Genomic DNA, 22,763 nt, shown 5'->3' with positions numbered 1-22,763 from the left:
TGGGTTTTGATAGTTTTCAATTTGAATTCAGCAGTCATACTATGAGCATATTTAACTAGGGGAATAAAAGCTTTTTAAATGAATTTATTCTTAATATTTTCTTTCTATTTGGTGAAAGGAAAAATGTTGTGGTATTGGGCCTTGTTTTTAATGAAATAAATGTTGGGCATGAAATGTTCATAATTTCTTAAGTCTTAACTATTTTCCTTTGTTCAAACAGCACTAATATTCTGAGGGAGCCCGTGTGTTTAGGAGGGTGTGAGCACATCTTCTGTAGGTAAGTAATTAGGCCTTGATATTTATAATGTAACTATATTTTTAAATAGGTAACCATTGTATAATCATGTTGATAATGGTACTTCATGTCTGTGTAACTTTCATAGCCTACAAAGCAACTTACTGTGCATAATCTCATATTGATCCTTATAACTGACTTAATTTACAAATAAAGATTAAGCTTCAAGAGTATAACTTGTCCAAAGTCACAAGGCTTAGTCCTTTGCTTTGCTACTTTTGGGGGAAGAATTAATGTCTTTTATATAATTCAAATGCCCTTTTTTTTTAATCTAGACTTATAAATTATGAAAGTCTAATTCTTAGAATTTTTGTGTTAGTTTCCTGGGGCTGCTGTAACACAGAACCAAGAATGGATTGGTTTAGAACAATAGAAATTTATTGTCTTCAGAGTTCTGGAGGCTGAAAGTACAAGATCAAGGTGTTGACAGAGTTTATTCCTTCTTAAGGTTCTCAAGAGTCTATTCTTGACCCCTCCTTGTTTCTTCAAGGTTGCTCACAATCTTTGCAGTTTCTTGGCTTGTAGATGTATCTCTCTCTTCCTTCTTTGCTTTCCTGTTCATGGCATTCTCCCTTGTTGGCATGGCATATTTCTCTCCCTGGTCACATTTACCCTTTTCTAAGGATACCAGTTCTAGGGATTATGCCTCACCCTAATAATTTCATCTTAATCATCTACAAAGACCTTGTTTCCAAACTATGTCATATTCACAGGTACTAGGGAGTTGACTTCAGCATCTTTTGAGGGAACACAGTTCATATAATTGTATGGAATCATATCCATGTTATAATGTGAAAGGCCCTGGTTTATAGTTTATAAGATTATATTTTTATTTCATTTTGTTTCTTTGTCAGGAGAAATTAGTTGCAGAGTTTAATGTCTTGACCTAAGCATATAATATAGGCTCCTTTGAATGAGTCTTTTAATTATTTCTAGTTATGTGAGTGACTGTCTGGCATGAATAAACTATAATCTGAAGTTTGAATATGTATGAAAACAATTTAATATGCGAATTCAGTGATTTGAGGATATGTGGGAGGCAGTATGCTTGGGGTCTCATTTTCTTTCTAGAAATATATCCATATTACTTGAGGGTACATACAGTAGGAGGAGGGGTTAGGAGATGGTATTATTGCCTACCTGATATCTCCATTTGTATAATGAAACCGAATTTCAAACTTGTTATGTTCACAGCACATCTCTTGATAATCTTCCCTTCATCCTGTTCCTGCCTGGGCAGTCTTCATTGAAGACTGTCTTTGCTTAAGGCAGAAAACCGAAACTCATACCTGATTACTCATTCACCTTATCCCACATGATTAATTTCTATCAATTGCACCTTAAAATGTGGGCTGAATCATGAATTTTCCTACTTTTTTCTATATTTGCCACTGAAAATCTTTTTTGTTTTCCTTCTCCCCAGACTGTTGTAATAGTTTCATACCTGGATTTTCCTTTTTGGCATCATTACCTCTTCTCCATTTTCTACTTTATTTATTTATTTTTAGTACTAGGGATCTAACCCAGGGCTGCTTTACCACCAAGCTACATTGCTAGCCCTACTTATTTATTTATTTTTTTGAGGCAGGACCCTGCCTCCAACTTGGGATCTTTCTGTCTCAGCCTTCCAAGTCACTGGGATTATAGGTGTGCTGTGCCTGGCCATTTCTACTTTCTTGTCAAGTGTTCTTTTAAATGTGTAAATCATATCCATATTATTGCCCTCCTTAAAATCCTTCAGTGGCTTCCTATTACAATTAGAATAAAATCCAATCTCTGTATGCAGGTTCACAAGGAACTATAATCCTGCCTGTCTTGTGGACCTCATTTCCCTGTGACTCACATTATTCTAGCCACTTTCTCCTTAAACACTGTAAACTCGGGCTTTTGCACTTGTTATTTCTTCCACGTGGAATATACCTTGAGTCTGACTTTTCATGAGCTATGTTTCAGCAGAGCTGTCACTGCCTCCTAAAATACCTTCTGTGATCCCCTTAAGAATTCATCCACTCCCTGTCCCCACTCTGTAGCAAGCACATCATTTCAGTTAATGCACCATGGGTTTGGTCACTGTGTACAATAGGTCACCAACAAAACTAGTAGAACATAATGAAATTATATGTAAAATGTGTGTGAGGAGAAAGAATCTATACCTTTAATCAGATTCTAAGGGGTCTGTAACTTAAAATGGCCAATAAAAGATTAAGAGAGAAATGAGAATATCTTGAAAGAGAAAATTATTCTGTGTATATAACATGAACAGAGGAAAGAATCCATTCTGTGCAGTTAGGATTTGTTGTGATTAGATTATGCCAAGCATTAGGGCAGGTGTTTAGATTCTTTGTAGATTTTTTAAGTTTCATAAAACTGATGACCAGTGAGTTTTAAAAGATGATTTTGATATAATTCAACTGAAATAGAGGTAGGTCAGGGTGAAGAGGTACAGATTTTAATATTAAGTGTTGTGGTAATTTCAAGGTATGGCTGACTCTCTCCACAGTTCTCTTTCCTACATTCAATCAAACAGATCAAAATATTTAAAACAAAATTTCATTCCTATTAAACATATACAGGATTTTTTTCATTTTCCCTGAATAGTACAGTTTAATAATGACTATTTTATAACATTTACATTGTATTAGGTATTACAAATAATAGAGATGATCTAAAGTATGTGGGAAAGCTGAGTGGGTGGCATGCAGAGGAGTGCAAGTTCCAGGCCAGTGTCAGAACTCAGCAACTTAGCATGAAGAAAGAATGAATACAGGAGAATGTGTATAGGTTATATGCAAATATTATGCCATTTTATATAAGGAACCAGAGCATTCAGAGATTTTGGTATCCACAGGGTATAGGGGACTGCAGAAGTCCTGTAACCAATCCCCTGTGAATATTGAGGGATGGTTATATGCTTGTGCCAATCCCTGATAAAGTATTTCATGTGCTCTCTTTAAGGTATAATTAATTTAAGGCATGTGACAAAAATACTCAAATTTTTGGTTTCAGATCATTTTATACTTTTCAAAATTGAGAAGCATAAAGAGCTTTTGTTTTTGTGTATGTGTGTTTGTGTATGAATTGATTGTATAAAATGGAGACTTTTAAACATAATAATTTATTTAAAATAACAATAAGCCCATTATGTACTAACATAAATAACACTTTAAAAATAACTATTTTATAATCCAATTATTATACATTTTTGCAAATCTCTTTAATGTTTTGCTTAATAGATGACAACTAGATTCTCATGTTTGGTATAGTTTTTATTCTGTTCTGATGTGTGTCATTTTGATTCAAATGTGTAGGGAATATCTCACCTTATGTATAGTTGTTGTTGGAAAAAGTCATGTTTTAATAGCTCTTTTAGGTAAACTATACCAAAACTCGACAAGTAGAATCTGAAGCTATATGTTTTTGGACTGTCTGCATTAAATTCCATTGGTTTCTCCAATACTCTGAATTGATCTTTTGGCTCACTGCATTAAGTAGATCTATTGAGAAATGATGTATTTTTCAGAATTCTGGATTGATGTTTATATAATAATTTGAGAAAGTTATAAAACAGAATACAATTGAACATTCCTAATCCAGAAATCTGATACCCAGAATGCTCTGAAATGTGAAACTTTTTGAGTGCTGACATGATTCTCAAAAAATTTTAGATTTTCATATTAGGCATGTTAAACTGATAAAGTCTGTACAGATATTCCAAAAGTCCTAAAACTCCAAGCTCTGAAACACTTCTGGTTCCAAACAGTTCTGGTTTCAGATGAGGGATGCTTAACCTATATCTAAAATATAAAATAGCCTGCTCTAAGTAGTATTGCAGTGTTGGAAAGTGACTTAACTAACTGGATCTCATTGGCTTCATCTGAAAACACGGCAATGGTTCTTAAGGAATGGATTTCAGATTGTATTTTACTGGTATTCCTCAAATGTTGTACACAAAAATCTATTTAAATTGCCTGGGTGTGTTGGGATCAAGAGAGTTCTTTTTCTTTATTTTGTAAATTTGTTTTTTTTTTTTTTTTTTTCCTCTTCTGATTTGAGATAGTGTTCACTATGTAGCCCAGACTGGTACTGGACTCAAATGATACTCCTGCCTTAGCCTCCTGAGTATCTAGGACTACAAGTCCACACTGCTGTACCAGGATCAAGTTAAGCAGTGTAAGCAAACAAACTTACGGAGTTGCTTTGGTAAAGAATTTGGGCATTTATTGAATTAGATTATCTCAAAGATCTCTTCCAGTTCCAGAATAGTTGTCACAGATTCATTTTTAAAGTTTTTTTTTTTTTTTTTTTGGTGGATGGGGAGGTGTTTTGTGTCAAAAATAATGCTAAGAACCAAGGATTAAAAAAAAAAAAATTGAAATACCACAGGTTTTGTCTAAGGATAGTTCATATTGTAGTGATCCTTTGTGCCTATAAATGAATGGGTTACATGGCAGTATAGTGCTTGGGGAAGACCTGACTTTTACAGTTATTATACTCCCATGTTAACTAACACCTATTTGATGAGGCAAAAGAAGGAGTAGATTTATAGGATTCTGGAGTTCAAAAATGTCCCTCAGGGGGCATTGTCAAGCTCCATTACTCTTTTTAAAAGTTTTTAAAGGAATCTGTATTTATGTTCATAAAATTTCCAGAGGGTTTGTAATCCCAAAAGTTAGAAAAACACTTTTATCCTAATGTTGAGACTATAACACTCAGACAATTGAGGTAATTGAATCTACAGATTAACTTATCTGAAAGAACCAAATATCTTTTCTCACAAACTAAAGCCTTAACATACTTGTCCAAAAATGAAACTAAAGATACTTTTTCAGTCTCTTTGCACTAGTTTTAGGCATTTCCATGAAGTAGAGTGTTCATCTGTAGGATAGGAGAGGTTGAGATGCATGGCTACATTGACTTAGATACTGGATCTATTTATTTACATCTTCCCTTTACCTCATCCTTTAGCAGCTGTAGATTTATTTGCCTGATCAATGTCAGTCAAAGTCAAGTCTCTCATAGCAAATTACATCAACAGCTTTAGATTTAGATTTTGTGTGTGTGTATGTGTGTTTGAAACTATCTAAAACACTAATTGAACAAATTGGCTGTTACATGTTAGAACAACCTTTGCTATTTACTTCTGCTCAAAATCCAGTTTTTTTTATTTTGTTTTGTTTTTGTTTTGTTGGAGTTCAGATTCTGATGTTTCTTTATTTTTTTTAATTTAAGTGATTGTGTAAGTGATTGTATTGGAACTGGATGTCCAGTGTGTTACACTCCAGCCTGGATACTAGATGTCAAGATCAACAGACAGTTGGATAGCATGATCCAGCTTTGTAGTAAGCTTCGGAATTTGCTACATAACAATACGCTTTCAGGTGAGAAATCGCCCTCTTCCTTGGTTAATCAACTAATGAATTGGTATTAGTCACATAAAGCATCTTACCAGAAATTATGAATGACATTTCAGACTTTATGATCTATGGTGATTGTTGTTGTTTTGTTTTTTTGAGAATCATTTTGATAATTGATAGGAAACATAAGAGATGATCAATCTAAATCCCTTATTTAGATTTAGATGGGAAACCAAGGTCCAGAAAGGTTAAGTGATCTTGCTTTCAGTCACTTATGTAGTTGGTAAGAAAAGCAGGAAAGATAGAGTCCATTCCATTTGATTGTCAGTCCAGTAACTTTTTTTACTACTTCATATTGGCTGCTTTTTATAGTTATAATTTCTGTGGAATATATATAGAATAGTGATTTGGGCCTTAATAATGCCTAGTTCACTTAAATATACTTTTGCAAGATAGAATACAGCTTTCTTCTGTGGATCACTTTTCTAGACTGAATTAATTAGATGAACACATTTTGAAAGAGCAAAAATCTAATATTCATTTTCTTTTCTATTTAAATGGGGGTTAATGTTTTTCAAATTGTTCTTAGTCTCTGTGTATTAACCATATATCTTTCCGTTGAGCTTTCTACTGAGAACTAATTAGCTGTGAAAAGAAAGGAAAGTGTTTTGAATCTTCATAATTGGATATTGGAGTTATCTTTTTATTGACCATATCATGTCATTTTAGTGTGTGTTTATAGGAGAACCTTTTCTTGCTTGGCAGGATGCCATTAATGATTGATAATGTTCATATAAAATTATTAAATATCTGTTTTTCAGTCTTTTGATCTTTGAATTCTGTCATGATATGTTATTGTCAGTTAATAAACGTGAAATTGGAGAATAAAGAAATGAGTTAAATAGGTAATGTTCATACTTTTAAGAAGACTTTAAATCATAGTCTACCTTTGACGAGTTTCATCTCATTATCTGGATCATTGTATTAGACTTCATTTTTTTATGATGAAATATGCTATGATGATAAAGTTCTTATTTTCAGATATAGTTGTCCACAATTTTTTTTGAGATGCTCTTTATAGTTATAAACCTCTTTTAAGAATATAGAGGGGAAAAGTTTTGTCATTAGTTTTCTGGGGCTCTTTTTCTCCTTATTCAAAGATGTGCTCGATGTGTTTATTTTCTAGTTGGAAAGATTGGTGTGTGATCTTGCCTCCCTCACCATAGTCCCCCACCTGTAGGCACTGTGGATTGATGCAGGGATTCTCAGGCAAGGGTCTGTGCATCTTAAGCAGTGTTTGGAGTTGGTCAGGAAGGATCAGTGAGCCCCTTGATTCAGTTGTACAATATGAACAAATTTTATGTTAGTGTGAACGTGGCTTCATAAGATTCTTAAGAGTGTGTAATATGTTAAGATAATTTGCTGTGCATTCACATTTTGGGTTTTATCTTGAACTTTTTTTTTTTAACTCTTTAAACATTTACTTCTTCAGTTTTAATACACATGGATGTTATTATAGGGCATGGGGAGGGGCTGAAGAGGGGCAGGTTATAGCCTCCATTGGGATCAGAATGTCAACAGTATTACTTATAAATTATATTACATCAGTTTTATTTACTGATCTAGGCAGCCAGAGGATGGAAGGATATACAATGTGACGTAAACACATTGATACCAGGGGTGAGGGATGCTAGCAGGAGACACAGCTTTTTAACCTAAAAAATGTATAAAGTATTTAGCAAAAGTTACAGAAAACAGACCAAACAAGCAAGTTTCTTTTGTTAGAAAATACTTTGAGACTCTTAGACAAAACTCTTCTAGTTATTGTGTAGTAATGTATCCATTTATTAGAGATACTGTAACAAAGTGTGACAGACTGGATGACTTAAAGAAGAGAAACTGGTTGTCTCAAGGATAGGAGAATGAGATCAAGGTATATGCAGAGTTGGTTACCTTTGAAGTCTGTGTGGGAGAATCTGTTCTGGGATTGACTCCTTGGCTCAGCAATGGCTGTCTTCCCGTTCACATGATGCTCTCCTTGTATGAATGTTTATCAAATTTCCATTTGTCAGATGTGGTGGCTCTTGCTAGTAATCCCATTGACTCAAGAGACTGAGGTGGGAGGATCATAATTTGAGGCCAGCATGGGCAACTTAGTGAGATCCTGTTTCAAAATAAGAAATAAAAAGGATTGGAGATATAGCTCATTGGTACAGCACCTTTGGGTTCAATCTCTAGTACCAAAGGAAAGAAAAGAACTTCCCTTTTTTTTTTTTCCCCCCCTGGAGTACTGGGGATTGAACTCAGGGACACTCAACCACTGAGCCACATCTCCAGCCCTATTTTGTATTTTATTTAGAGACAGGGTCTCACTGAGTTACTTAGCACCTTACTCTTGCTGAGGCTGGCTTTAAACTTGCGATCCTCCTATCTCAGCCTCCCAAACTACTGGGATTACAGGTTTGCACCACTGTGCCCAGCAGAATTTAACTAATTACATCTACAATGAACCTGTTTCCAACGAAGGTTATATTCTAAGACACTAGGGTATATGTCCTCAACAAAGAACTTAGGGGACAAGTAAGGGACAACAGTTTAACCCATAACAAGTAACAATGACATTTTTAATAGTGATAAAATGAGACGAGGACCATGCAACCTTAATTGCCCTCAATTATGGCATACGGAGATCCTGGGGACCTTGGGGTGCAAAAAAGAACAAGATCCATTCTTCCAGAAATTTTACAGTACTGAGTCGTTTGAGTCATTGGTATAATTTTCATATTTTGTAGACTATGCAATATGAAATGCTCTAATATTTCATTATTAAAAAAGGTTTAGGAAAATTGAGTTTAGAACAAGGTTCTAAGTGACATCTGAGGCCAAAAATATTGTCTCATCTAAGTGTAGGTGAAGTTGGAAGAGAGAATTAATGGTAATTCCTTTTCTGAAGGCATTTTGTGTTTATTTTCCTTACTATGATGAGTGAAATGCAAGGCCCTGGGTTCCATTGCCAGCACCAAAAGGAAAAGGTAATAATCCCTTCAATCCTTGACAGAACTTAATAATGCTGTCTTCAACATTACCTTATTTTAAGATGAATCAGAACTTCACTCTTTCAGATAAAGCATAACCAGTATTTTAGGAGAATAGGGAATCATCTTTAATTCCCTCATCCTGTAGGTGATAGACTGAAGACCATTTTTTTCCTTCCAATTAGTGCAATTTTTTGTTAGAACTTTTTGTTGAACTGAGTTGGGTGAAAAATGGCAGTGCTATTACTGATATCATAGAGACTAAACTTAAGTAAAATAATATTAAAACAAATTCTGATATTTTGGTTTACATGATTCCTTTTGTATAATGTAATACCCTTTTTTGCTATTTTGATAGATAGTAAACCCATAGAATAATTAAACTGAAATGTATCCAGGTATGTTAATTCCATGTACAAAGCTTTTTAAAATTTTAATGTAAATTGCATCATTACAAGTTTGTCTACTTAAAGTCCTCCCGGAATATACTGGCCTTTAGGAGTATGTGGGATTTTTTTTCTGGGAGTATATTTCTTTATTTCCTTGTAGTTTATCTCGGTGGTACATTTACTGCAGTCCTCTGTGTTAGTTTATCCAGTAAGTACTTTTAAAACTGAAATGGTAATAAGGTATACCATATAGCAGCTAAAAGGAGACAGTAATTGCAAACAAATGATGTCAGTCCTCTTTATATGAAAATGATCTCATTATAAGATAAGGGTATTAGATTAAGTGACTCTTAAAGTCTAGCTCCAAAATTGTATAATTCTGTTAAATCACGTGCTGAAGATGATGAATTAAGCAGAATGGTTAAACATTTCTCACTTTTTCTCTGTCTTTTTAAAAACCATGTAGTTCACAATTTATCATCCAAATGAACCTTGTTACTTGCATTTACTATAAAATATATAATTACTGTAATTAAGGTGGGTAATTAGGAAGAACTTGTCAAATCATGGACATAGTGTATGGTATATTGAAGATAAAGAAGCCTGATTTATAGTAATACTTGCTTAAATGAGCTTCCAACAGATTTTTCTTGGTTCAGTGTACATTAAAGAGAAGAGGTTGTCTTTCATATTTTTCTGATGACCATTTAGGGATAATTTTATCTTATTCTTTATAACATAATCTTCTTTGTACTAATAGAGTAAAATTTTAAAGTTTTTATTTTCCCTTGAGCCTTATCATATTAAATTAGACCTTGCAGGTGCTGGTTGAGTTTTATGAAACATGTTGGTGTTGGTAACATTAAAAAAAATGCTTTGATCAAGCTTTCATGGATTCACAGTTTTCCAATTTAGAGAGAGATGCCAGTCTTTCTGGAGTGATTATGTAATGTTTCATATGTGCAGTAACTTTTTATGATAGATGAAGATGAGGGCCTTAATAGCTGTGTTGCTGTTGTTTTTTAATAAAACTAAATACTTCTTAGAAAATAATCATTCTTTGGTGAAGGTGTTAATGTCACACAGATGATAAGAAAAATACTTTCCTTTGATTTTTTAATAAGGGACTAGTTAGTCAAAGAGATTTCTCAACTTTTGTTGTGAAACTTATAATAGAGAATAATTTGAAAGGCACACAGTGTACATCATTATAATCCTTTGATGTGGATTAATGATAGTGAAATCACATTTTTCTAATTGCTTCTCTTTTCTATAGTTTTATTAAATTTTAAGAAAAAACTTGGCCAAGCAGCTCCTTAGTAACATGTGCATCTCTGTTCCTGTATATTTTGTGGTGTGCTCTGAAATATTTAAATTCAGAGAATAGAATTCTTTTAACTGTCATCATTAAGAAATTTGCTGTGTAGAGAAAGGACCAATATTTTTCTTTAGATGATAATTTATCATGCTTAGAATCCTTCACCCATAAAAACAGTTATAGCTGTTAATTGTATGATTTATATTCTGGTGGTAGTATTGTAGTTGCTTTTTACAGTTTTATCTTAGATATGCTGTGTAAAAGTCACCAATCTACGGTCATGTTAGCAGTTGTGGTTCTTGCTTAGTTATACCAAATTAGGTAATTAAAATCTTTTGAGCAAAGTAATTATTACAAGATGATCAATAAAATTATTGTGTTTGTATACATTGCAGAAATAGATACTTTTGTCATACATTTCTTTATAAGTTTATGAAGTATGTACATCTGATAAGGAAATTTGTTTCCTTTTTAGATTTAGTGTTTTTAGTCAGCTGAGTGTGTTAGTACACTTGTAAACCTTAATTTTCTTTTAAAAACTCAATTCTGCATTTTGTAAGATTATAAACATTGAAGACTTTGGGATTTGACTTATTTTTATTGAAAATGTCATCATCTGTGTTTAAAGAAACAAATTTTAAAAGACCCAAATACAGGTTTTTACAGATTACCTGAAGGTTAACCTTTAAATCTTTGTAATCCTGAGTCTGTCTTTAAAAGTAGTCCTGGTAACATTTCCTTTTGACCTTTCCTCTAGTCTTGAGATTATATCAGAAATGGCTTGGTTTTCAAATCGACTTAGTGGTGCAAAGAAAAGACCTTGTTGAATTTAGATGTAAAATCACATTGTGAACGGATGCCTCATTTTGATTGTTTTAGTTCCAAGATCCTGTCTTAGTAACACTTTGTGGACCATATGATGTTCAACTATGATATTAAAAAAATATTTGATCTGGCACTGTGGTACATACTGTAATCATAGCCACTCAGGAGGATTGCAAGTTCAAGGCCAGCCCTGTGCAACTTAAAACCCTGTCTCAAAAAAAAAAAAAAATCTATCTATCTATCTATCTATCTATCTATCTATCTATCTATCTATCTATCTATCTGGGCATGCAGCTCAGTGGTAAAGTACCACTGGGGTCAATTCCTAGTACTGCAATCAATCAATCAGTAACCTGATAGAAAGGTTAGGAAGGTCTTTCCTTATTCAGATACATACTTCTGCATCTAGGTGAGTTATTGGTTTTCTGTCTTCAGTGAAATGCTTCATTTTCACCAGAAGGAAGTAGTCACTGTTGGGAGTATACTTGTTATTTTTTTTTCCCCTTTCCGGTTAGGTAGGGATCAGATTTGAAATTTCTACTGAGTTAAAGAGTAATTATCTATTTCTCAAAATCAAATATTTTTTATTTCTTCTTACCGTTTACTTGGTAAGTCTGTCTATAAAGATGGAACTTTTGTACTCATGGATTATGAGGTAAAAGACATAAGACAAAAGAAGTGACTTTGAATTTTATATAAATTGAAACAATCTTCTGATATGGTAATAATTTTTTTTTTCATGGTATTGCGGATTGAACCCAGAGGCACTTTACCACTGAGCCACATCTACAACCTTTTTTTTTTTTTTTTAATTTTGATACCGGTTTTTTTACTAAGTTGCTTAGGGCCTTGCTAAGTTGCTGAGGTTGATCTTGAAATAATGTTCCTGTTTTCTCAGTCTCCCACTTTGCTGGGATTACAGGCATGTATCACTGTCTCTAGCTGGTGTATTAATAATTTTAAATTGATAAACAATAAAACCATGGGGTTCTCTGAATAAAGAGTGACTGGAAGGAAATAAAAATATATGATAATGATAATATACTTTGTAGTATTTCTAGACATGAATGCTTATAGTTGTGTTCTGTTTTGTTTGTTTTTTGCAACTGTGACCAAAAGACCTAACAACAACAATTTTAGAGGAAACATTTATTTGGTACTCACAGTTTCAGAAGTCTCAGTTCCTACAGCAGTTGCACTGCTCTGGGCTTGAGGTGAGGCAGAACACCATGAAAGGGAAAGGTTGGAGGAGGAGAGCAGCTCAGGACATGACAATCAGGAATCAGAGAGAATTCTGCTTACCAGAGACAAACTATAAACCCCATGGCCACACTTTCAGCCACATACAACTTACCTACAGTCATCACGCAGTTAGTCCTATCAGTAGGTTAATGCGCTAATTAGCTTAAGGCTCTCCTAACCAATCATTTTACCTCTGAACTCACACACACACACACACACAGTCTCTCTCTCTCTCTCTCTCTCTCTCTCTCTCTCTCTCTCTCTCTCTCTCTCCCCCCCTCTCTCCTCTCTCCCCCTCTCTCTCTTTTAATTTTAAATTTTTTATTTTTTGGTACTGGGATTGAACCCAGGGGCACTTAACTGCTGAGGTGTTTTGTTTTGTTTTGTTTTTGAGACAAAGTCTCCCTAAATTGCTTAGGACCTTGCTAAATTGTTGAGTCTGGACTTGAACTTGCAATCCCTTCTATTACAGGCATGAGCCACCTTGCCTGGTTGTGCATTTGCATTGAGCTTTGGGTGGATACCTCTTATATCTAAAACCATAATAATGAGAACATTGAAAAGAGTTATTCTCAAAAAAAAATTAAAAATTAAAATTATTTTGTGTCTTTAAAGTAACGAAAGTTCTTAAGAATAACCCCATTTGAAAATTTTACTTAGCACATTTCACACAGAGTAGCTGCTATTAGTCCTTAAGAATGAGGTGCACCAAGTGTGGCAGTTGGCATTTTTCTTAAAGAATCTAATGTTTAGAACTCCGTTCTATTAATTTTTTTTTCTTTTTGGTTCTGTAATGTAGGAGTTTCTTTTTTGTTTGTTTGTTTACAAAATTCTTGGCTTGAATGACAAATGACATCTGAGGAGGAAAACATGTCAAGTAGTTTCCTTTTAAAATTCTTAATAGGACACATAAAACATATCCCAAATGCATGCTAAAAATATATGCTTTACCACTGAGTTGCAACTGTAGCCTTTAAATTAATTCTAATGTCTCTTATATAAATACTTTTCAATTTTGAAGAGGGAATCAAATAATTTATTCATCAATATATACTGGGCATTATCCTTGTATTCAACACTGTGCTGCCTGACCTGGGTTGATTTTATGTATGTGAATATGGATAGGAGGGGCAGGAAGAGTGACTTCAAGGAAAAAAGAAATTCGCTGGGTTTTGTTTGTTTGTTTGTTTGTTTGTTTATTTATGTGATACTGGTCATTGAACACAGCATCTTGTGCATGCTAGGCAAACATTCCACCACTGAGCTATCCCCCAGCCCCAAGAGATTTTTTTTTTTTTTTTTTTAAGAAAATGAATGGTATCAAAGGCAAAAACAAAGTAAGACAAAAAGGAAGCTGGCTGTCAGAATCAGAAAAGTGGGTGGTTTGTACAATTTGTTGGATAGGAAAAACTTTTACTATACTCTTTTAGGCACAAATTTATTCAGTGAATTTATCACATTTTTTGAGACTTATTCCTAATACTCTAAACTTACAGATTTTAACCCTGTCATTTTACATAGATTTCTATGTCTTTTCATTCTCTATTAGAACCATAAAATGTATGAAGGAAAAATTTCCTCTCTTCTTTACCATATCCCTAGTGCCTAGAATAATGTCTGGCATATAGTAGATGCTCAAAATATTTAATGAATGAATGAATGGTTTTTTTTCAATCTACAAGGCATTGTGGATCTCATTCCAACCCAATGCAAAGAAAGGATATATTTTATGCTGTAGAAGCAGTTGAAGAAGTTCTATTACTAATTTGCTGAGTCTTTTTTATTAAAATTTTTTTAAACACTTTATTTTTGTAGAGCAGAGTTAGTTTACGGCAAAACTAAGAAGAAGGTGCAGAATTCTTATATCCCCTTTGCCCCCATTCATGCAGAGTCTCCCTTATTATCAACATCCACTAGAGTAGTGTAGTTGCTGTAATTGATGAACCTATGTTGACTCATTATTCTCAACTAGTCTATAGTTTACATTAAGGTTTACTCCTTTTTTTTTCATTCAAAATTATTTTACTTGTTAAAATTGTACATGTTTTGGTGGAACTGTGTGATAACTCAATATATGTATACAATGAATAATTTTCCAATCAGGATAATTTGTATTTATATTTTCTTTAACTTGTATCATTTCTTTGTTTTAGGAATTTTTCAGTCCCATCTAGCTCTTCATGAAATATATCACAAATTTATGTCAACTGTAGTCACCCTACTGTGCTGTAGAATATTAGATCATATTCCTCCTAATAGTATTTTGATACCCTTATCCAATCTTCTATCTCTACACCTCTACCCTTACTAATTCGTAGTTACACTCTTTTACTCTCTACTTCAATAAAATCAACTTTTTTAAACTTATTCATGTGAAAGAGAACATATTTTTTTTAATACCTGGCTTATTTCACTTAACATAATATTCTCTAGTTCCATTCATATTTCTACAAATAATTATCTCTCTCTTTTTAAAAAAAAAAACAACTGAGTGATATTCCATTGTGTATGTATACTGTACTTTCTTTATCCATTTGTCTGTTGTAGATACTTCTTGGGTGAATTTATGTCTTAACTATTGTGAATAGTCATTTCTTTGTTGTACTGATTGGATATCCCATGGTTATATACCCAAAGGTGGAACAACTAGTTCATGTGTTAGTCTAGTTTTAGCTTTTTTTTGGTACCAAGTCTTCAAAAGAAAATGAAAGAATTATGTTGAATTTTATCAAATTTTTCTTTCTGTATCTATGGAGAACGTCACATGATCTTCCTTTAGTTTGTTGATATAATAAATTATATTGATTTGCAATTTTTGAAACATTAAACACTAATTATTTTCTGCTTATTAAATCCTACATCTGTCCTTTTCTTCTTTGCTTTCGTTTTCTTTTCTTTTCTTTTCCTCCCCCACCTCCCTCTTTCCCTCCCTTTCTTCCTTTCTTTAAGTATTAATTTGAGACAGGGTCTTGGTAAGTTGCTGAGGCTGGCCTTGAACCTGTGATCCTCTTGCCCCTGTCTTCCACATCTCTGGGATTACAGGTGTTCAATTCCATACTCAGTTGTTTCTTTCTCTATTTTATGAGTGTATTTCCCTCCATATCTTTTATCGCCCTCTGTCATACTATGTATTTCACTTATTTTTCTGTCTCCCTTCAGTTCCATGTTGAGTTCTCGCTTTTCCTCTAGTTTCTACTATGGTGTCTACCATAAAGAAGGATTTAGCAAATGCTTGTTGAATGAGCGTCTGCCTTCTTGCAAAGAGTCCATAGTGTAGGAATGAGAAAAGAGGTACACAAATACAAATTTATGTACCTTAGAAGAACTATAAACAAAATTCTTTGTTAGCTCAAGATGGGAAAAGTTAGTCCCTATAACAGATCTTTTTCTTTTTTCTATCAGATTTGAAAGATGATACATCTAGAACAAATATATTCAATGATTCGGAAAACAAGAAGAATTCAATAAAGATGTGGTTTAGTCCTCGAAGCAAGAGGGTCAGATATGTTGTGAGTAAAGTTTCAGTGCAGACCCAGCCTCAAAAAGTAAAAGATGATAGAACTCAGCAAGCATCAATGTATGAATTTGTTTCTTCAAGTCCTCCTGTAGTTGTTCCTAAGAGGGCTAAAAAGGCTTCTACAACATCTGCAAAGAAGCAAAAAAAGAAAACTTTAGCTGAAATCAACCAAGAATGGAATTTAGAAGTGGAAAAAGAAGCTGGTGAACTTGACTCCAAAGAGGAATTTAAGGAAAGGGTGGTATCCTTCTGTAGCTCACCATCAGTTATCACTAGTCCACAGATAAATGGTGAAATAGACTTATTAGCAAGTGGCTCTGGAACAGAATCTGAAAGCTTTGGAAGCTTAACTGAGGTCTTTTTACCATTGGCTGAGCATATAGAGTCTCCAGACCTTGAGGGGAAGAATGAGATGACTCCTGAGGAGAAAGAGGTCACTGACAGTGATCTTACAACTAAGGCAGATTTGGTCTCCGGTCTCCCTGGCAAACGTGGGTGTTGTCGCAGGTTGTCTGGCTCCACGTCTAAGAGATGTAAAAGCAGCATTCCAAGCACCAGTGGAGATTTCGTTAAGCAAACAGTTCTCTCAGAAAACATGCCATTGCTTGACTGTTCCTCCCCACCTCCCAGCAAACTTAAAGGGGATGACATGACGAAGAGGAAAAACAGTAATACATCAGATGAGTCCATTAGCCTTTCACCATGTACACCACCATCTACACTGAATAGTTCAAGTTACAGACGAATGATGTTGAGCCCCTCTGCGAGGAAGCTGTTGCCTGGTAGCTTTATGGTTGGGAAAAGAAACCATAGAGGAGAAACTTTGCTTCATATTGCTTCTATCAAGGTAGGATGGTTACTCTGAAGTGCAATCTTGGAGTGAAATTGTGTAAGGCAGTTTTCTGTTTGTATAACAAATACCTGCTGTAATCATCTTACAAAGAGAGATTTGTTTTGGCTTTCAGTTTTGGAGGTTTCAGTTCAGGACCAGCCCCAGTGCTTTGGGCCTGTGGTGTTATAGCATGGTGGGAATGTGTGGTGGAGCAGAGCTTTTCACCTCATGGCTGGGAAGTGAAAGAGGAAGAGGAAGGTGCTGTGGTCTCACTGTCCCCTCTATGGGCATACCCCCAGTCACCTAAAGATTGATTGCTCACTAGGCCCCATTACTCAAAAGTTTTCATCACCTTCCAATACTATCACACTGGGGACCAAGCCTCTAACACATGGACCTTTGGGGCACATTGAAGACCCAAACTATAGCAAAGACCACCCTTAAGGCAATTTCTTTGGGGTTTGTGAAAAATATCCTAGGTTTACTAGGATATTACTGCAGATACCATACTTCTTCAGAACTGGGGAAGCGAAGTTGACAGGGACTGTCTCTTCACCTCAATTAGAGCAGTGATCCTTGGGTCTGGGAAGTATGATCTTATATTATAGGAGAAAACTAGTATTCAAATATTGCAGCTTCTGCTTTGCCAAGTACTTTTGCTGTTGTCTGGTTCTGTTTTCATCATTTTGTTTAACCATTCCTCCCAAGCTTAATGAATATAGACAATAGCTAAGTTATTGCTGGCAAGATGTTTTTACCTAGCAAAAGATCTGGAGGCTGTGTGAGAGGGGACAAGCTTCTGTCTGTGATGCTCCTTGTGGGCCCTGCCAAAATCCAGAACATTGAAAGATGTATATATTTTCAAGTGACCCTGGGCATTTGACTATCACAAATGGCTCTATAGGTGGGCATGGTGATATATACTTAATCCCAGTGACTTGAGAGGCTGAGGCGGGAGGATCCAGGCCAGCCTGGGCAATTTAACAAGACTTTTTCTCAAAAAATAATATGTACTGGGGATGTGGCTCAGTGGTAAAGCACCTTGGGGTTAAAGTCCTAGTATCAGAAAACAGAACAAAAACAAACTTCGGAAGTTTGCCACAAAGGAGCTACCTGTGCCTCACAGTCAGCCATTTCTTTTACTAGCCATTCATCAAATTAATTTTCTAATTATTGCCTCAGTACCTGGGATGGCAGTGCTATTCTTTGGAACCTGGACAGCTTTCTGAGAATGAGGTGCACTTGTGTTGATACAGTACTGCCCATAAAAGGGGATAGTAAACTCAGTAGTCTTATAGACTGCTCTGATTTCTTGCAAGTAAGTGATAGGAAAAATAATGTGTGGAGCTTAGTCCTAAATTAGAGGAACTCTTATGTTCTTTCAGTAACTTCACGTGGAAAATTCATGAAATCTTTAGCTGGATAGAGAACTGGGTGGTGTAGAAGGATTCCTTTGGAGGTTCCTAAACATGAAGCTGGTGGGCAGCATAAATCATCTGGGAAAAACAAGCTGTGGACATTGAGTATGCCCAGCAGTTCCTGTATTTTTGTGTGGAGAAAGGGAAAAGCACAAAATGAGCATTTCTTAATTGTTTTTCTTCCCCTTTACTTTTTTTTTCCCTTATTTTTCATCTCTCTTTTTTTTTTATTGTTGGTTGTTCAAAACATTACATAGTTCTTGATATATCATATTTCACACTTTGATTCAAGTGGGTTATGAACTCCCATTTTTACCCCGTATACAGATTGCAGAATCACATCAGTTACACTTCCATTGATTTACATATTGCCATACTTTACTTTTATATTAATGTAGACTACTTTGTTACTGTTGCCCTTCAGGGGCTGGGTGAAGGGGACCTGCAAATCACCATGTTAGGGATCTCATATTCTTTAGACAACTCAAGATTTTTGACATTTACTATGTTTAGGTTTTATAAAATCAGGGTTTTGGGGGGGTTATTGTTTTCATATGTATGCATATTATATCTATGCACATGATCAATTATAATCTTAATGTTACAGTGTTGTTAGTGCTTCATAGACATAAGTAGTTACTGTAATAGTATTTTTTTTTGTTCATTTTTCTTACCAGTAGATAGGAATGTAACCTACTTTAGTTTGTGTTTTGCATTTTGGAAATTTTCAAACCACCAGGCAAACATCCACTTATGTTAGTAGAGAATTTTTCTTCTGATTCTAAGAATAATTTTTCTTATTAATAAGGGTATTCTGAGCCTAGGGTCTAGGCTACGCTAGGTTTTGGTACCTCAACTCCCCTCATTTTTCTTCCTTTTTTTTTTTTTTTTTGTGTGTGTGTGTGTGTGTGCGCGTATGTGTGTGATACTGGGGACTGAGCCCAGGATTGTTCCACAACTGAGCTACATTGTCAGCCATTTTTTATTTTGAGACAGAGTTGCCCAGGTTGGCCTTAAATTTGAAAAGTTTCTGAATAGCTGGGATTACTGGTGTGTTCCACTGCACCCATTTTAATAAACCCTTTCTTAAGGAGGTAGAGTAAATATTTACAGCTTTGCATGCCATGTGGTCTATGTCATGACTGATCAACTCTTTCATTCTAGAGCAAAAGCAGCCATGGACAATAATATATAAACCAATTAAACATTATACTCAAAGTCAGATTGGCCCACAAGCCACAGTTTGTGTTCTTTTGGTCCAGGCGTGGAAAAAAGCTGCAATAGAAAATTATTAAGATAGGGAAAATATAGTGGCATGATCCTGTCTTCGTGAACTTTCTTTGTTGATATGTTCATGATTGATTCGTGTGAGTTTTGTCAGCTTACTTAGAATCTTACTAGAATTAGATTTACCCATTTTGTTCTTTTGAACTTAAATTATTAAATGCTGTTTTTCTTATAAGTTGGAAGGCGCTGATACAGTACATGAAGTTTGTTCATTTCTATTGTTTTAAAATCATGAATTAACAATAGTTTTTTTTGTTATTTTTTTTTCATTACTGTAAACAGAATGCATATCCCCCACCTAAGTTTGATCTTCAGTGAGACATATGCTTGGGAAAAACAGTGGATTTGTCATTATATTTATTCTTGTAGAAAAATATTTTCATCTTATTCTTATCCTGATTTTCTCATTTGTAGCCGAGAGTGACCAATCTGGGTGTACTAGAAAACCAAATATTGTAATTCTGCTATCTCAGTTATATTTTTTACCCACCTACTTTAGAAAAGGATTTGAAGGGGCTTTAAAGTTAAAGCTACCATAAAATGGAACAGGGAGCAGGGAAAAAGGAAAGAGTTGCTACTGCATAATGAATTTAGATTTGGTGACTCTTAAGGCAGCCAAAGGAAATGAAGGAAAGTAGCAGGTTTTGTGTTGTCAAAAGATAAGGTTTTTCTTGGTGGTTGTTTTTCCCTAAAGCATATTGGTAGACTTGCAGTTTTCATAGTTATGTGTAGTTCTCTTGGGTTCAGGAGGTGTGGTTGCCTGTGCATACTTGGTATGTGTATCGAGAGGGCACAGAATATAGCAGTAGGTGTACTATTATGTTGGGTTGTTTAGGTTCCTCTGCTGCAATTAGGACTTTGCAGAATGATCTCTGAACTTGGGAATCTTATTAACATTAACATTCTTTAATATCTTGTACCAAACTTATCTCTAGGCATCATGTTTGGCATTACCCTTTGTCTTTTGTCACTTGTGTTAGCTTTCTGTATAATAAGCTTTAGTGACTTAAAACAGTGCAAATTAATTTTCTTACAGTTCTTTGAGTCAGAAATTTGGTATCAGTCTCATCAGATTAAAATGAGTCTGTCAGTTGTGTTACCAGAGGCTTTAGTGAATGATCTGTCCCTTGCTTATTTGGGTAGTTGGCAGGAACTGCAGAGTTCTTGGTTTCTGTCTTTCATCTGAAGGCTGTTCCCAGGTTCTAGATTCTGTCAAATTCCTCAGTTGGTGGTATTCTTCCTCTGTCTTCAGATCCAGCAATAACAGGCTGAGTCCTTACATGCTCTTTCTGTAGTAGCCAGGAAAGGTTCTGTGCTTTTAAAGACTGATTAGATTGGGGCCACTAGCACAGATGAATCTCCCCTCTCAAGGTCCACATCCTTGGTCACATTGCAGTGTTCCTTTTCTATGTAAGTTAATATATTCACAGGTATTGAGGTTTAGCATGAAGTCATTTTGGGGAACAACACCACAGAGTTAGCTCCCTAATTTCTTGCACTGCTTTCCTATTATATTTGCATGACAACTAGAGTAATCAGAGAGTCAAAACTTGGCTTCTCTGCACACCCCCATAATTCTATAACCCTCTTCTTATATCATTATAACCCATGTTCTTATTTGAATATCTGTCACTTAGACCTAAAATGCTGTTGAAAACATAATATTATGAGAGACTGATTAACACTCATATTGTTCATTCTTTTGATTTAGTAAAACATAAAATACTAAGAATATAAAGAAAATTTTCCATTTTCTATTATGTGATGACATAGTAGTGCATGGGAATTTGTAAGTACTGGAGTTAACATCGCTGTCATCCCAGGTTCTCTGGCACAGATTCTTAACATGGCCATAGTTACTTGTAAATCATGCCACAGCACTGAACAAATGAGATAGAATGGCTCAAAGCTGGCATGCCATGATGTATTTGTGATTCAGACATAATAGATTATATTTTGAAGTCAACTTAGAGGCATGGTCTGCTTAAACTGTAACAAAGCTGGTGGAGATCTGCTGAGTAGAGCTGAGCAAATCCCTAGGGAGGTGTCTCCTTCCGGGTTTGACTTTGAAACTCACTATACTCACATCATTTTTATGTGTCCTGCATTCTAGCTTCTTGAGAAAGTAAAGGACATGAAAGTAAACTGGCATTTATGATATGTTCACGATTTTAATTTGTGGAACACCTTGGAGTCAGCATTCACATCTTCCAGTGAGTCTCCCACCATTCACGTGCAAGTCTGCTTTTATAATAGTAGTGATTTATTGTAATATTGAGTAGGTAGTCAGAATCATTTATGAAATTATTAAGTAAATTCTAAGAAGTTAGAGAAGTGTTTAACATTTTATAGTGCTATCCTAGATGGCTTTTTTATTTTTAAAATAACATCTCATTGCTAAAAGGAGAAGTTTTAGCTACTTGTCCAGTTTCTTTTTGTGGAAATGTTTAACTATGCTGGGTAAGTAATTTTTATTGTAATGTTCTCTACTGATTTTATGAAGATCTTTATTAGTGATATTTCAGAAGAGTTACCTTTGTAACATGGAAAATAATTTTGTTTGTATTTTTGGAAAGCTAATTTATATTGCTAAAATATGCACAAATCTGTAATATGTGAGAATATGTGAAGAATTTTTCCTTTCATTGAAAAGTTAGCATATAAAAATTCAGTGGATACATTCTCAGCCTTTAAAGTATTACTTGAAAATACCAAATCTGTTTTAAATTTCTTATAAGCCTTTGTAAATTCTTTGCTTGGATGATTTCCCTCCCGCCCCCTTTTTAGCTGTGGTTTATGGAAACCTCAATTATTCTTCTAAGTTATGAGGAATAAGAGTGAGTGCTTCTTACTCAAAATATTCTTCTAGAGAAGAAAGTAATTTAAAGAAATGTGAAGCAGAAGTTAATTTATTTCCTGGAAACTTCATATCAGTTCAAGCCTATCCAGTTACATTGGACCCTATCTAATTATCATAATTTTATTTATGTGTGTGACTATAAATTTACATAAAGTAGAAAGATGAAAATGTGACAAACTTTTAAGTACTAGAGAGGAGAAAGCAGATTGGGTATAAGAAGTAAGGAGTTTGCTAATCAGTTATACATTTCAAGGGGTGAAATATTAATAGAAGACACCTTTAATAGTATGAAGAGGTGACATGAAAGAAAATAGTGACTTAAAAGAAATTTCTGTATTCTCCAGACTGTCACTCTGTTTCTATTCTATTTTAATGTTCCGTATGACTTCCA

The 22,763-nt window shown here is 34.6% G+C and overlaps 1 protein-coding gene across 2 annotated transcripts in view; it reads left to right on the top strand.

The window, feature by feature from the left end:
* Window positions 1-22,763, top strand: part of Bard1 (BRCA1 associated RING domain 1) — a 72,703-nt gene that overhangs the window by 9,892 nt on the left and 40,048 nt on the right. The window contains exons 2-4 of one of the 2 annotated variants that reach the window (XM_021730732.3): window positions 221-277; window positions 5,525-5,673; window positions 15,861-16,822. In XM_021730732.3, coding sequence (XP_021586407.2) covers window positions 221-277; window positions 5,525-5,673; window positions 15,861-16,822 — 1,168 coding nt within the window. Of the gene's footprint in view, window positions 1-219; window positions 278-5,524; window positions 5,674-15,860; window positions 16,823-22,763 lie in introns of those variants that run through there. The other variant, XM_040267760.2, reaches the window with a different exon arrangement.

The sequence above is a fragment of the Ictidomys tridecemlineatus genome, chromosome 7 (assembly GCF_052094955.1).
Source record: "Ictidomys tridecemlineatus isolate mIctTri1 chromosome 7, mIctTri1.hap1, whole genome shotgun sequence".
Lineage (NCBI taxonomy): Eukaryota > Metazoa > Chordata > Mammalia > Rodentia > Sciuridae > Ictidomys > Ictidomys tridecemlineatus.
Note: the sequence above shows the minus strand (reverse complement) of the source record. Positions and strands in the feature narration are given on the sequence as shown.